Source organism: Sebastes umbrosus, chromosome 15 (assembly GCF_015220745.1).
Source record: "Sebastes umbrosus isolate fSebUmb1 chromosome 15, fSebUmb1.pri, whole genome shotgun sequence".
NCBI lineage: Eukaryota > Metazoa > Chordata > Actinopteri > Perciformes > Sebastidae > Sebastes > Sebastes umbrosus.
Window position 1 is genome coordinate 1,257,960 of NC_051283.1, and position 15,336 is coordinate 1,273,295.

General features: G+C 41.6%; 1 protein-coding gene across 2 annotated transcripts in view; it reads right to left on the reverse strand.

Moving 5' to 3' along the window:
• erf (Ets2 repressor factor) overlaps positions 1 to 14,979 on the reverse strand; it is a 54,301-nt gene extending 39,322 nt beyond the window's left edge. The window contains exons 1-2 of one of the 2 annotated variants that reach the window (XM_037794421.1): positions 14,859 to 14,979; positions 14,159 to 14,764 (exon numbers count right to left, since the gene is read on the reverse strand). In XM_037794421.1, the coding sequence (XP_037650349.1) occupies positions 14,159 to 14,180 (22 nt within the window). In that variant the 5' untranslated portion in view covers positions 14,181 to 14,764; positions 14,859 to 14,979. The remainder of the gene's footprint in view (positions 1 to 14,158; positions 14,765 to 14,858) is intronic. The other variant, XM_037794422.1, reaches the window with a different exon arrangement.
• Positions 14,980 to 15,336: the final 357 nt, after the last annotated feature.

The window sequence follows — 15,336 nt, forward strand, 5'->3', positions numbered from 1 at the left end:
GGTGCAATGATACGTTTTTACAACGATACGATACGATTTCCATGGTTCCGATACGATCCAGGACAATATTTGGCTCATCTAGAGTGATACGATACGATACGATACGATACGATACGATACGTTTCAATGATTTGTAATCGAGCAGTAACTTTTTTTGCCAAAATTTCAGTCAGTGTGACTGTGAAATAAATATGTGATTCCTCAAAGTTTTTCTTGTAAGGGAATCAGGGATAAATTAATTATGGATATAAACAAGTAAACAACGATTAATGGCAAATACATACACCTTTTATTAGAAAATAATAAAAAGTGCAACTGCAGGACCTGCTGATTCAGTTCTCAAGATACAAGGCAGAGCAATATTTAACACAAAATATAATAAACCAACTTCTATTCAAGTTCAATGAACAGTGGTTTAACCTGCTGCTTCTGTCATCATTTTCATTTTCATTAAATTTCATTTTTTACTTTACTCCCGTCGCGATAATTCACCTCACGGACCGTCTGCTCTCCGGCTGGATACGTGAGGCTGATGCTGCGTGCACATAGATATCATGACGGGGAAAGTCATTTTCTCTGAATGTAAAAACGACTGGGAAAGTGCCTGTAGGTGAAGCCGCCCTCGCCAAGTGGACTGATAGCGCCTGCTCACGTAATGCCCCCAAAATGAAAACTCCGTCTACACCGCAGTGCCAGCAGCTCACGCAGACCGGTGCCCATCTCCCTCCACGCCGTTACCGGGTGAAAGAGCGAGTAGGCCAGTGCTCCGTTCGCTGCATGCACGCCATAGATGCGCGCTCGCGCTGCAGAGGGCGGAGCTGGCAAGCTGGCACATGTCTGGAGAGTGAAACGGAGTAACGTTTAACATTTCTTTACTAATAAAAGTGCAAAAAACACTTTCATAGAACGTTTGTCATCCTTAAATATTTACAACAAACACAAATCCTTAATATCCATACAATGTTTGGGTTTCAAAACGATTTTATAACGATATACGTCTACACCCCTACTGCATGCCAATGCTGAAGGTCGTCACTGAATAGAAAAGAATCTCTCTCTCTCTCTCTCTCTCTCTACATTTTCTCCTGAACTCCACATGAATATTTGTTTGTTAATAACTGCCAGAACACTGTGGTTCTGAGCTACCACTTTTCAACGCTGGCTCATAATGTTGTTGATGCACCACTTGTAGCTTCTAGTACAATCTCAGTGGCAGTAACTCGCTCTGGATGACTGTGTCCGTGAAATTCTTCAAATGTAAAACAGCCTGCGAGGGACTTTCTACATGTGTGATGTCTGGGTGCGTTAGTCAGCCTTTCCTCATTGGCAGAGCCACCGCAGTCTTAATTCCTCAGTCTATTGCATTAAAGCTGGATGTTTCAGTCTCTAGACTGAGTGGCTCGCTCCCTGTGTTAAAACATTAAAGACGGAGGCACGACGGCGTCACCGCAGGGAGATGGCAGCCCAAATGAGCAAGCCACGCTCGCTAGCTGTAGTGAGAAAATTAAAAGAGTGTGTCTGTGTGTGTGTGTGTGTTAATGCAAGACAGACATCACCCGTTTTCATGGCATGTGGGGGGTCCGGGTCCCCTAATAAAGTGTGCATGCTGTGAGTGGGTGAGATGAGTGAGTGAGTGTCTGAGGGACTAACTGACTTTCACGTTTCAATAAAACAGAGACTCATTCATCACTGCCACTGGCCCGGGGCTTTCAAACAACCAACAGGGATGGAGTTAACAAATGAACGAGGGCAGCGCTTTCAACTTAACAAATTCAACATGTAAAGTGATACTCCTATTCAGTGGTTAATGATTCAGCATTCTTTCTCATTCACATCATTTGATTCAATCAGCTCATTCATCATCATAGCATTCAAGTACTGTATATACTCTATTAAAGGTTTAAATAGCCAATATTTTTAAAGAATTAATCTGTAAGTTGATGTTATAATGAAGAACATTAGCAAAGTTTGTGTGCTGTAGGTGATAAAAGACAGACGAGGAGAGACAGCAACTTTATGGCCGACTGATGGTGCCATTCTTATCATTAATGTAATGTAATTTATGAGCTACCTTTGAAGCAGCTAACAAGACAAACCCAAACCCTTTAACAGTTCCGGCAGCTGTTTGAAGTTATTCTCAAGTACATATACCTGGTGTGAATTGATTTGAATAGAGGCCAAATTTGTAGAGCCACAAAGTAAATGTACACCATCAGAACACCGTTGTGGTTTCATGTTTGTCTGCATGTCTGGCTATTGGTGGTGGGAGATATGGCTAGGAATAAATCAAATCAAATGTGGCACGTCTGGACTGGCGAAATGGTGGATTCTAGACCAAAAATGAAAAGCTGTGTTTGGCTTTTATCACTGCAGTTGGATCAGGTTCACCAAAACCAAACACAGTCTTCTGCAACTATCCAACAATGTTATCTGGCGATGTCACGATACCAGAAATTTAGTAGGTGATATCAATACCAGTGAAATTCCACAATTCTCTATACCACGGTAAAAAACAAAAGTAAAACAATGAATCTCATGTACTTCAATTTACCTTCACAAAATACAAATTGTTACTGAATAGAGCCTGAATGCATCATAATGTAAATCAATGGCACCTCCCGTTATCGTTAGCTGTTCGCCCAGCTCAGGACTGTGCTGCCCACCGGCTGCTAACAGCTAACGTTAACTAGCTCTCGTCCTGCCAATGCGACACAGATTTCTTGTTAACAGTGTTGCATTGTCAGGGAAAAAATAGGGTGTGTCGAGGTGAGTTTACTGCATCCCATAAACATTTTCTATCATCCACGGGATGATGGGACGCGGTCTGTCTTGAGCCCTGACGGTACATGTGGTGACGTAGAAAAACGAGTACTGTCATGTTTCCACAATTTTAGCATCAACTTGGTACCGAAGTATTGATTCTCGTGACATCCCTATGAGATATGATGTGCTGCAGCCTGTCAGCTGTACACTATGTGTGTGTACTTAAGCTGCAGATGGAGAAAAGATGCAAGTGTATATATATTTGTTATGGGGAGAAAAGAGTTCAGTGAACTTTTGTGCTAGTCTGAACGTGGGTGGGTGAGAAGGTGAAGAGAGAGGGTGTGAATTCTGCCTGTACACACTTGTGTGGTTTGGGATGGGAAAAAACTTTTTAGGCTATTAGCTTTTGGCTAACTTCATGTATTTTAGGTATAAAACACCCTCAAACTTAGAGTCACATCAAATATAAACACACCAGACACAGAGGCCTAGGAGAAGTTGTGACAGCCATAAAAGACAGAAAAAACACAGGGTTCCCAAAAGACCAATGACTGGAGTAAACACAACAGACAAGAGAGACCGTGCGCTGCTGAATTGAGCTATTTCTCGCTCTTTTCTCTCCACAGACCCCGACAGGTTTTCTCCACTCTGAAGGTCCCAGACAAGACAAAAACTGCCAGAAGATTCTTTCTTCGGCTCGTTTTAATTTAATCTAGTCAAAACATTCCATAATTTGTCTTTATATTGTTTTCATTTGCAGCATCTCATGGAGACGCTGCATGGATTGGATCAAACCTGTAACATTCTGTTACAAGGCAGTGTCTTTTATCCACATGAGACCCTGCTGCTTTAACAATATTAAACTAAACTATGTGACCACTGCAGGCAAACATTCTAAAAGGAAATTTTGCATTGTTTAACACAGGCCGGGTAATACACAAATGATTCAAAATGATTTACAAAATATATCTATAGTTTATTTATGGCGTTAACATCTGTCAATTACTATATAAACCTGTCATTGCTGTACTTGTTTAAAGCATGGATGAGCCCTGACTAAATGTTGGGCACCCTTTTGTATATTTGATGATAATACTTAAGATAATGCATAATACATAAGACGACAGACATCTTTATCTCACTGACACTAGGGATGCCACGATGAGGAAATCTTCTTGAAAACTAGTGACAACGCTGGTGTTATTGATTACGCCAGACATTTTACAAGAAAAGATGATGCTCAATATCTGTAGAGCGCTTACTTTGATCCTTAACGTTGGATGGCTGTGTGTCTGGCCTCTCTATCGCTGTGGGACCACAGGTTTCCACCCAGCGCTGCTGTGCCACACTCACCAGCTGTGACCGCTCCGTCCTCAGCAGGGCTTCATACCAAAGGTTTACAGATTGCCTCATTAAAGTCATGGTTCTCTATCAGCATTGGGTCTAAATCCAAAATATTGCCAAATAGGCGCTTTTGCTTTGACATCAAATCCTTCGCCATCGTGTTGTCTGTCAACTCACTATCATCCCATGATACGTGTGTGAAATCACTCCTGCTACACTGTGCTGTGAACTGTAGCGTCCATCATCCGACGATGTATTAATAACACGCTTATTATTTTACAAATTATGTTTTTATGAACGTGGGTGCTGATATGTGAAAATTAACGAAAATGGGTTTTATTTCTATAAAAAAAAAAAGCAAAACAACGTTGGGGGCAATGGACAAGTAATGCAATCGGTGTATGCCCAGACACCGTGTAACCGTGTATGGGATTTCATGAAAAGTCATAAAATACATGCCAATTTGCAGGCAACTTGCAGCTGCCTCTTGTCATGGGCATAAAGTGTGAGTTCAGGGTAACTCCCGGGTAACCATCTTGTTTGGTGGTGCTTTAAAATCAGAGCGAGGAAACTGTCTGTTTTATATGTAAGAGCCGGCCTGGATGTGTCTTGGCTTTGGATTTAATTATTTTGAATACAAGGACACTTTAACAAGTAATGATCTTTCCTTTCAACCCGCAGACTGCTGCCACACTGACTCTTGACTCTTTTTGTCATGCACATGCATTCTTGTAAAAACTCCTTTAGAGGCTCATTTAAGCATGTGCATGTACAATAAAGCAAGTTACTTCAGCAGAAATCAGCTGCCACCTGATTCAGTTCTGGCCCCATCAAATAAAACCTTTTACTGGCACTGAGGCCTTGGGCAGTGCTTATTATTGAACCCAGCAAAGCACCACACAGACCTGAGAAATTTAAACATTTGCAATGAATGTCTGGTGAGGTTTAAAAGCTGCTGTATATTCCAAAAGTTTGGCTTCAATGATGCTCTTAGCTTGGCTTACTGCAGCCTTTTCATGACCGTTTGGGTGGCTACATGTCCAATAGAGCTGGGTTTGTAGAAATGACTATTTACAGAAGTACCAAGGTTCATATTTGTGAGAAAATGAATAAAAAAATGTGCGTGGTATTTCTGAAAGCTGGACATCTCACATTTTCAATCAAGCAGTGTGGGCTAAAAATGCAGGTGCATCGCCAACAAGTGTATGGGCAGGAAGAGTCTGGGTTGGATCAACTCAGTCCGTATAACCACTAAATACCCAAACTGTTTTCTCCCTGCAACCTGTTGGCAGCGTTTTTTCCTCAGTTGCTCTTGAGGTGGTCCCTTTTAAGAAAACACATCCAATTTATTTTGCATCAATTTACAACTGGTTTCTAAATCAACAGATGTGTTTCTTGCTGAAGACTTTCCACTGGTATCGTAATAAATTGCCAATGAATGCCACAGTTTTTAGTGGATTTAGTGCGTGTCATTGTAAATTGTATAACACATTATAACCTAGATGTTGCCACCTACTGTAGGTCTCTAATTGCCAGAACATAACCTGGCAGACTACATCTGACTGCTCCTCTAAGCAAAAACAGACTCCCTAAAAACATATGGCGTTTGGTGGATATTCTGCTCTGACAACAACTAGGTTGTAACTACTTTAGCACTGGCATTGACCGTGGTAATGTGGGCAGTATTATACAGAGCCATACGGGACCACACCTAGTCTGTCCCTTATCCTTTCTGCAGTGTGTAGACGACAGACTCACATGTTGGTGGAGGCCTACCTCCTTCTGGCCATAAACGACGCCAAACCAACCAGCTCATTCTCCACAAACCACAGATGATAGCCATAACACAGAGCACACTCCTTCAGTTAGGATGACTCCAGCCAAAACAGCCACAGACAAAGCACAATCCTACCTCTACACCTTCGGTCTCTCTCAGCCTTGGTTTGATTCAAAAACCTTCAAAAGAGCTCCAAGGGCACAAAAAAAACTGGCTGTCTGCATTTTTAGATGAACAAAGGCTTTACAAGCTTCACTTAGAAGGCTTACTTGATAAATCTCTGGCTCTCCTTGTCCTCTTTGAGGAAAATGGTTGAGGACAGAGTTTTTATTCAACATTTTATTACTAAAATATCCCAACAATATCTGGATTTTGTTTAGCCTTTAGCTATTAGGGGTGCAAGAACATAGCGATACACAAGCCTTGCAATATGTTTTGCGATACTGTATCAATCCAATGACCTTACGATGGACCCGGCTGCTATTCGGTCTTTTGGAAGTTGTAGCGGGCTGAGTTTTAAAGCTAGAAGGTATTGGCATCATATGAAATAAGAAAATCTAAGGAATCCATTGGTACTAACCATGTCATACTTGCATGTCGCAAAGGAAGCTAAATAACGCTGTTACGCTAAATTTTGTCGAGGAAAGACTGGCATGGCCATTTTCAAAGGGGTTCCTTGACCTCTGACCTCAAGATATGTGAATGAAAATGGGTTCAGTATGGGTACTACCCACGAGTCTCCACTTTACAGACGCTTTATGCTAATTACATGCAGTTTTGGGCAAAAAACAAGTAGGTTTTTGCTTGCAGTATAAATGTGTTATTTTCGCCAATACTAAAAATGGTGTATTTGAATATTTCTGCATACTGGGGTCCCTAAACTGTCTTGGAATTACATAAATTGGATATGACTGAAAAGCTGAGACTCTTGTGGATCCAATGAGTCCCATTGTATCACTTTTTTTTAACTCAGACTTTATACATATGGTGGTGTTCTTTATACTGACAGTTTTCCTAAAATTAGATTTGAAAGAAATTGCAATATATCTCCTTGCTGACAGTATCGCAATATATCACAATATACTGAATCGTTACCCCTGTATCATGATACGTATTGCATTGCCAGATTATTGCCAATACACAGTGCTACAAGCTGTAACTATTGATTAAATGGGCCAAGAGGGCAAGTTTATGCAAAAGAGATTTGTAAATGTGTGACTGAACACTACTGACACCGGAACCCAAGTATCCTGTCAGGTGTTTCAGAGATATCTGTCCTGCTGCAGAAGCCTTCCTTATCTACTCAGTGAAGCGATTCGTTGGTTCCACTTGACCTGCTCTGTGCTTTCATCTGCCCTGCTGGGGGTCGACTGTCATGGAGCACACACAGATTCACTCAATCATACATACTTACAGATACCAAAGCAAGCAGGACGGCTGACAAAGACATTTAAGATGATGAGGACATTCTTTGGAGTAAAAAAAGTAGTGCTGCACATACTGCGCAGACAAAAAGCACTTTGTCTAAGCCAGGCCTGTATTTCTGCTTTTTGAGAGCTCCAAAACTGAATTCCTCGTAGTGAAAATTACAAAGAAAGATTATTTTCAATTCCGTTGGGCAAAGGAAGAAGTTACCATTTCACATGAACAATGTAGCTTCAAAAAACTCAAAAACAGTCAGAAAATTGGTTGTGTGCCCTTTTTTGATACTGTATTTTTATCATTCCTGCGAATAACTGGCCAAATGTAGACAGCTATCTAAAATATCAACATAATCGTCAGGTTTTGGTGTCAGCATCTCAAATCAAAAAGCAAGAGCTTCTACTCTAAACTCAACCCTTTATATAGATGTTCAACAACCATTCAGAGAGAAATTAATCATAGAAGAGAACAATTTCTCCCCAAACAGTAGCCTCAACAGACCATAATACAGTACAGCCTCAAGATCTAAAGATCTATTCCAATTAGAGTAAGGGGGTGCAACAATCATTTATTCTCCACAGGAAAACAGGCTCTCCGTTGTTATTGCTTTTCTATCTACATGTTCAGCCCCGCAGCTGAATTTTACAAGTTCAAGCAGTCTATGTGTATTATTAAAAGTCATCCTGGGAGATGGAGATGACCAATTATTTTATTTGTTTATTTCATTTTGTCTCAGAGTTAGCTAGGTAGCTAAATTTCATCAGCAGTCCCTCAAATTGCAGTAGGAGCAGATGAGCTACAATATGTAGATGTAAAGTGTGTTCCAAAAATAACCGTGGTGCAATATTACAAATTGATGATTCCTAATGGTTTCACACTATAAGAGCTATATGCTTTTAATATCTGAGCTGCTACACAACAACCACCATAGTGCCCTTAGACATGGCACTTGAAATCCTAAAACCTCCAAGTGTGCCTGCTGAGATTTATGTTAAAATATACAGGCATCATATCTACAGGTTGATATGATATACAACAAAGCTTCTTTTAAGAAATTGGGGTAACATGAATTTCCTAATGTCAAAATGATTCAATGTACCATATATCCAGCAGATATGAGAGCATCTTGAGAAAACATCCAAACAGTCTAAAAATAGAGCTTGTATGCAGCTCAAGACTTTTTCAGTGTTGCTAAATAAAATACCTCACATTTGCCTTAATCTGTGTGTGTGTGAAGGTATAATTAGATATCCATAACCCAACATCAGTGAGACCCACAATCACAAAATGACACTAAATTTAATCCACTTTTTTCAGGGCAGCTAGCAATGCAACTCTTTAGCTGATTACACCACTTTCACAAAATGGAACTACTATATATTAATAAACAATAAAACTGCAGCCATGGATCTCCATCAACACTCACCTCCCAGACTGACTGCCAGGCTTTCCTGTGCGTGAGGCCCCACTGTTTGTTTGGCCAGCATGTCCCAGCTCGTGCAACCTGTTGTCTATTCTCTTAGCTTTGTATGGGTCACCAAAGCCACTGTACATACACACTTCCAGGAAAAGAGGCCTGCCGTCACATCGAGAGATGATCGTAGCGGCACTGACCTGGGCCACCACTTGACAACACACCAGAGAAATGCTGACGTCACTCTGCTGCGGTGCTTTTTCCAGGGTCTGCTTGCCCGGGCTTGGCTCAGTAATAATCAGGAATGTGATCAGGTCAACCTTTGCTTTGACCTGATCACCCACAGTAACCACATAATGAGAGGAAAACCAGGGAAAGGGTACATCCTGTGAGGAACACTGGTATTTAGGGGCTTTTTGGTTGTGGCCTTTGCCACCTAAATGGATTCTGTCATGACTTATTATCTATTGGAGAGACCTGAACCTGGTCTGTACCCTCATATTTATGGCCTGACTGGTACTGCGAAAAATTAGACCAAAGATCTTTTGCTTTTGGAAAACAAAAAGCTAAATAATCACCAACAATCCATTCTTAATGTTCTTTAATGTTTAGTAGGGCTGGGACGATACACCTATCTCCCAATTCAATACTATAACGATATTTAGGTGCCGATTCAATATGTATTGCGATTCGATATTAGAATTTATTGCGATTTTTGTTAACTTTTTTAACACTAAACCATGGGAAAAAGTTGAATCATACACTTCTAGGGACTTTTATTTTGGAAAAGATCGAAAATGATACAGTAAAAATGTTTAATTTTCAGCATGTATGTAGTCAGAGATGTCCTTAAGTCAAACATATCAGTCACGGTCAGGAATTATTTATTTAATTTTTTCCAGCAACCAAAAAAATGAAAGAATAAAGATTATTCCCTCACAAATTAGTGGTATTCTTTTTTTATTTATAAAAAGGGACAATGTTTTATACTTCTGGTGAATGTAATGCAATCAATCTTATTAGGTTATGTTTTCACGAGTTGGTTTGTTTGTTTGTTGGTTTGTCTGTTAGCAGGAGTACTCCAAAAGTCTGCGATGGATTGGAATGACATTTTTTTGGAGGGGTGGGGTGTGGCACAATAAACAATCCATCAGATTTTGGTGGCAATCCGGATCATGATCCAGATTCAGGACATTTTTTAAGGATTCCAACCAGCCAGACATTAAGACCTCTGCGCAATGTAACTGATGGTGCATGACCCCGCCTCTTTCCTTCAGAGAGAGAGAGACAGAGAGAGAGCGGGGGGATTTGGCCTTTTTTCACATTAAACTCTGTGAAATTACAGTTGAGTTGGACCAAAGCACACTTGGTGATTGATGGAAAGAGTAACGACAACGGTTTAGGTGAGTTTTATTTTGTTTCTGTCCAGTTTGAATGAAGTGTTTTACGATGCTCCGCTACAAACAACTGATCTCAACATAAACAAAAATACACGTGGATGATGGCGCAAGCTGAACAGAGAGGGGGGCGGAGGTCTGCGCTCTCCGAGTGCCATTCTAGTTTCCATATATGTATGTTGTATATACAGTTCCCTTTGTTAACATTTTATTTGGAAAACCAGACATAGTCACACGTGTCTACTTCCGCTCACTTCTCCAAGGTGGTCTCTAGCTCTCCCGTCTGCAGTTGTATCGTCGGCTGATTTGACCGCGAAGTCGAGAGAGACCGCTGGCTTGACCGCACGTTACCGCAATACGATAACATTTCCTGTCCGTGCTTTGGATATCATGGCTAAAGCATACAGCTTTAGCCATGATGTCTAGCTCTGCTTTTCCTGCAATGTGTGAAACCCAAAGTGTTTCCACACTTTACTGGATGTGTAGGGTTTACCACTTTGGATTAAAAATGTGAGGGTGCAGGTCGTATCCACACCGGCCCTCCGCCGTTTTCTGCTTTGTTGTTTCAGCTCACTGCGGTAAGTTTTGTTTTTTGACGAATACGGAACTGATATGTCACGTTACTCAGACTACAACAATAAAAGCGGTAATTTCCTTCTACCTTCGCATAGACTCAAATGAAGCACATTTGAAAAATTATTTCCCCACCCCTAATATTTAGTGACATAAATACTACACAAATTGCAGCCGACTAGCAGCACGACACTACAGCCTCTCCACTAAATCACAGAGTGACAGGTCCTAAACCACAGACTGCACAGCCACATCACTGTACACTTAAAGTCGCCAGGATCTCTTCTCAAACTTTCCCTGAGACAAACAACTTGGCCTCAACTTGTAGTGTAATTGTGCTGTCTCTGCTGCCAACAGCATAATTCAGTATAATGGTGAGACAGTAACACAACAGAGTCCTTCCCAAAGGAAACTAACAGCGTCAGTCTTCTAACAGAATGAGCCTGTGGTTCATTAGCTTTGGTCTAACCAGTGTTATTAGAGCTATTTGAATCTGCATAAAGACGTCTGATTGTTCTTCCTGTAATTACAATAGGCTGACTCAACTGCCCACAACCAAATGGTCTTCCTCAAGGGCAATTTGGTCTCGCTGGTAAAAGTGAAATGCTCACTTTGTTGTTACCACATCAATGTCAGGTAGAGACGCACATTGACAGACATATGGGCACACACACATTTACACTCACAAACACATAAATACACTCACGGCCATAAACAGCAGCCCAGCCCTTACCAGACTTAACACCAGCTAATTGCTCATGTATGGCTCCTTTCACACACACACACACACACACACACACACACACACACACACACACACACACACACACACACACACACACACACACACACACACACACACACACACACACACACACACACACACACACACACAGAGAGAGAGAGTGCAACAAAGCGTGCTGGCTTGCTGGCCGTCTACAGCTGTGACGTCTCACATGTGGCGCTGTGTTGATATAAGGAGTAACACAAGTGGAAAATTGGAGCTGGTGGGGCCAGACTGCTGACTTCCTGATAGGAAGAGTGGAGTGGAGGTTGACCCATATATACATAAAGTAGTCAACAGGCTCCAACACCAAGGGAAATACGGACAAAGGCTCTGTGTAGCTCCATGCATAATGTAATGTGGATATAGATCAGGGTTACCCAATGGGATCCTTTGATATTAGCATGGCCCTCCTCAGAAAAAAAACCTTCTCGTCAAAGTAAAATGACCTACATCACACTAATGTCACTGCAAATGTTACGCAGCTGAATTTAGAGTTGGCACTCACTTTTTTTAAGGGATGTTGGTATGAATCACCAACAACTAAAATAGGAACTACTGAAAACTTACAAACCGGGCTGGCTCTCATTTAACAGACACACCAACAACAGTTTAAACTCCATTAAGCTGTTTTTGAGCCCAACGGCAAAACCAAAGCAGAAAATCGTTTATAAATAGACAAAGGGAGCTATCCTCTGCTGCATGGCACACGGCTAAAACAAGGCTGTCTACTAAACGGAAGTGCAGCATAACCTTGCTATTCTGATCCTCTGGATAATGGAAGTCATTAGGAGAGAATACAATGTTCAGACGTCTGAAATAGGCCGCAGTGACATGTTAGTCTGAGTGCTGCTCTACAAATTTTTCGTATTCAGAATATCCTTAAATTTAATTTGTGGAGATTATGGTCGGACCACACAAAACAAAAACAGTTAAGAACTTTTATTTGAATGTTTATGACCCAAATAATTTTTTTTTGTAGTATTGGGTGCACATCGTGGATGTATAATTGCTCAACGCCTGCTAAGAATTTTCTGCATGATGAGCTCTATGGTCAAATTCAAAAAAGGCTGTTTCATGGGTCATGACGTTTACTTCTACGCTCAAATATTTGGGGGCTATGCCACCCATAAGCAACGTGAAAACAAAAGAATACACCCGCAAACAGACGGCTTTGGTCATTTAAGCTTATTTCAGCATTGTATTTCCCTCCAGTTTAAGATATTTATACACCCACGTGGTTACAGAACCTCTGACAAAAATTCTCTCAGTGAAAAATTGTTTTGTGATATAAAAAGTTATCTGAAGCAGCGCAGAGATCTAGAACTTTCTAATTATGATGTTGTGTTGTGGCATTTCCCCTCTTAAACACCCATTATAAGTATTGGATCTCTGTCTGCCCAAGATTACCGTACAAGACTTCTGACTAGAGTTTAAGAGCACCAAAAGGCACAGTGGAGGAGAAATCATGAGTTGTGGATGGAAAACCATAATCATTTGAATGACAAGAAAAATGGCTCCAAAAATGAGGGGAATTTGAAATAGGAACTCTGAGTGGAATCTGTTTAAATTCCTGAAGCAGCTTAGTAAAGCTGGTAACAGTCCACTTGGTCACAATTATTGTATGTGTCAAGGGTCAAACAAGTTTACTTACAAAGAACACACAGAATTTAGTAAATAAAGGGGCAAACTATGTTTCCTAATTTAATTTTAGAATCTCACACCAACGACCCAGGCAGCATGTTATCCAATCTCAGATAACCTCTACAACCTCACACTTATCAGCAGCTAAGTTCTCAATCCAATCATGCGGTCACTTTCTACCTTTCACTGTCGCCTATGATGTAGTAATAAATGAAAGAGTGATAGCCAACTTGTAAATAATGAAAATCAAGAAGAATGTGTACTTTTCTCTGTCACTTCATTCAAATGTGTCTGATAAATAGCTGAGTAAGTTTTACATGCAGCTGTATTTAACATCCAAAACATATTTCATACACAGAAAAGTACCATCTCTCTTCTCAAAGCAACTCTTCACTCTTTTAGTTGGCCATTTCCCTGTATTCTCTGCAACCCATATAGTGATCTCTCTTTTAACCCATTTACCCTGCTCTTCTTCTTTAGATGCAAGAAGAAATATTGTCTGTGTATCAACGTGCACTCTGATACTTGCAGTCACGCACTAGTTGTTCCATGTGGTGTTGGTTAAAAGCTAAATTAAAGCTGTTGTTCCACTGAATTGGTCTGAGTCGTCTGTACTGGGCAGCTGGGACATAGACTAAAGCTCACGTGCAACAACACCATCGCAGTCCGGGTCAGACTCCTCACCACTGATCTGATTCTAACTCTACTGACCTCACTGACTATAGCTCAGCACAGTAGCTTCAAGTTAAATATCGTGGAAATAAGTTCGAAATAAGTTCAAAATAACATTGGCGGTTGCATCGATCCACTGGATCTGCAAAACAACGTGGTCGTCAGCTTTTCTGAAACAATAAGAAGAGGCTGGGACGGATCCACCCAGCGCCATAACTCGGTCACACTTTCCCCTCAGAGAGCGGAGCGGAGCGCTAGTTAGCACTTAGCCTGCTGCTAACCTGCTAACCAGCTAGCCACCGAGGCTAGTCGCTGTTGTTCTCATGTGAAGAACAACAGCAGCGTGTGAAAAGTGCTCGTCAACTCACCAGAGTCCGCCGGGGTCTTCATCTCTGTCGTCGTCTTCGGTCCGCTGCTGCTTCACTCACTCTCTCCGTCGACTCCGAACTTTACCCTGGAGTTAGCTAGCGGTTAGCCAAGTTAGCAGTGCCCCCCCACTCCTTCCTCCTTCCTCCGGTGTTGGTGTTGGTGCTGCTCTCACTAGTGGCTGGTTAGAAAACAACGTGCCCGGTTATGTGCTCGCTCTGAAGTTGAATACAAATCCGCTAACTTCACACACACACTTCTGCGTGCGATCTCGACACATCAGCGTTTGTTGAGAAAGTTTCGTGTCGGAGTATTAGTTTGTAAGTTCGCAGCGTGTGATGGCAGGAGTTGTCCCGAGCCTCTGAGCCTCTGGGGGGGGGGATCCGGATCCAGTCTCCCGGGTCGGAATGTCTGATGTGTGATGGCGCAGCGACAAGTTTGGAGGAGTCGAGCTGCAGTCGGTCGGACCGGAGCGGCGGAATGCGACCAGTCTAAATGTTCATCCCGCTCGTTGGGACGGTGTCGCCTGGTCGAGTCCTCCTCCACATCTTCATCTTCATCCTCATCATCATCTTCCTCACCGAACAGGCTAAACAGCGGCGCTTCTTCTGAAAGAAACAAACAAGCCAAAGTCTACTCTGTTCTTTCTCTGCTCCTCTCTTCCTCTGTCTTCTCTCTTTCTCCTCTCTTTCTCCTACTCACACTTTTTCTTTTTCCACTCACTCACTTCGTGTTCTCTTAGCCCCCCTTCCTCTGTCGGGTGTCGTGTTTCGCTCTCCTCCTGCCACACGGGGCCGCCCACGCTGACCCACGGAGGGAGGGAGGGGGTGACGAACTGAACGCCCACTTCTTGCCAAAGATCGTTTATGACAGTGTGAATGTTATGGAAGATACACATTTCCTTCCAGTTCAGTTCAGGGAGTGTACAAAGGTTATAATAATAATAATGATAATGATAATGATAGTATTAATAATAATAATAATAATAATAATAATCATCATCATCATATCCTTGTTATAAACCTATAGTAGCTTATGTAGCCTATAATTAATAAGACACATTTACAAAACAACAAGCACAACTGAGCTAAAGCATTTTTTCCCACCATAATTAATACAGGTGAGATGAAATATGGTTTCGTCAGAATCAGGATAAACAAGAAAACATAAAGGTAAAACA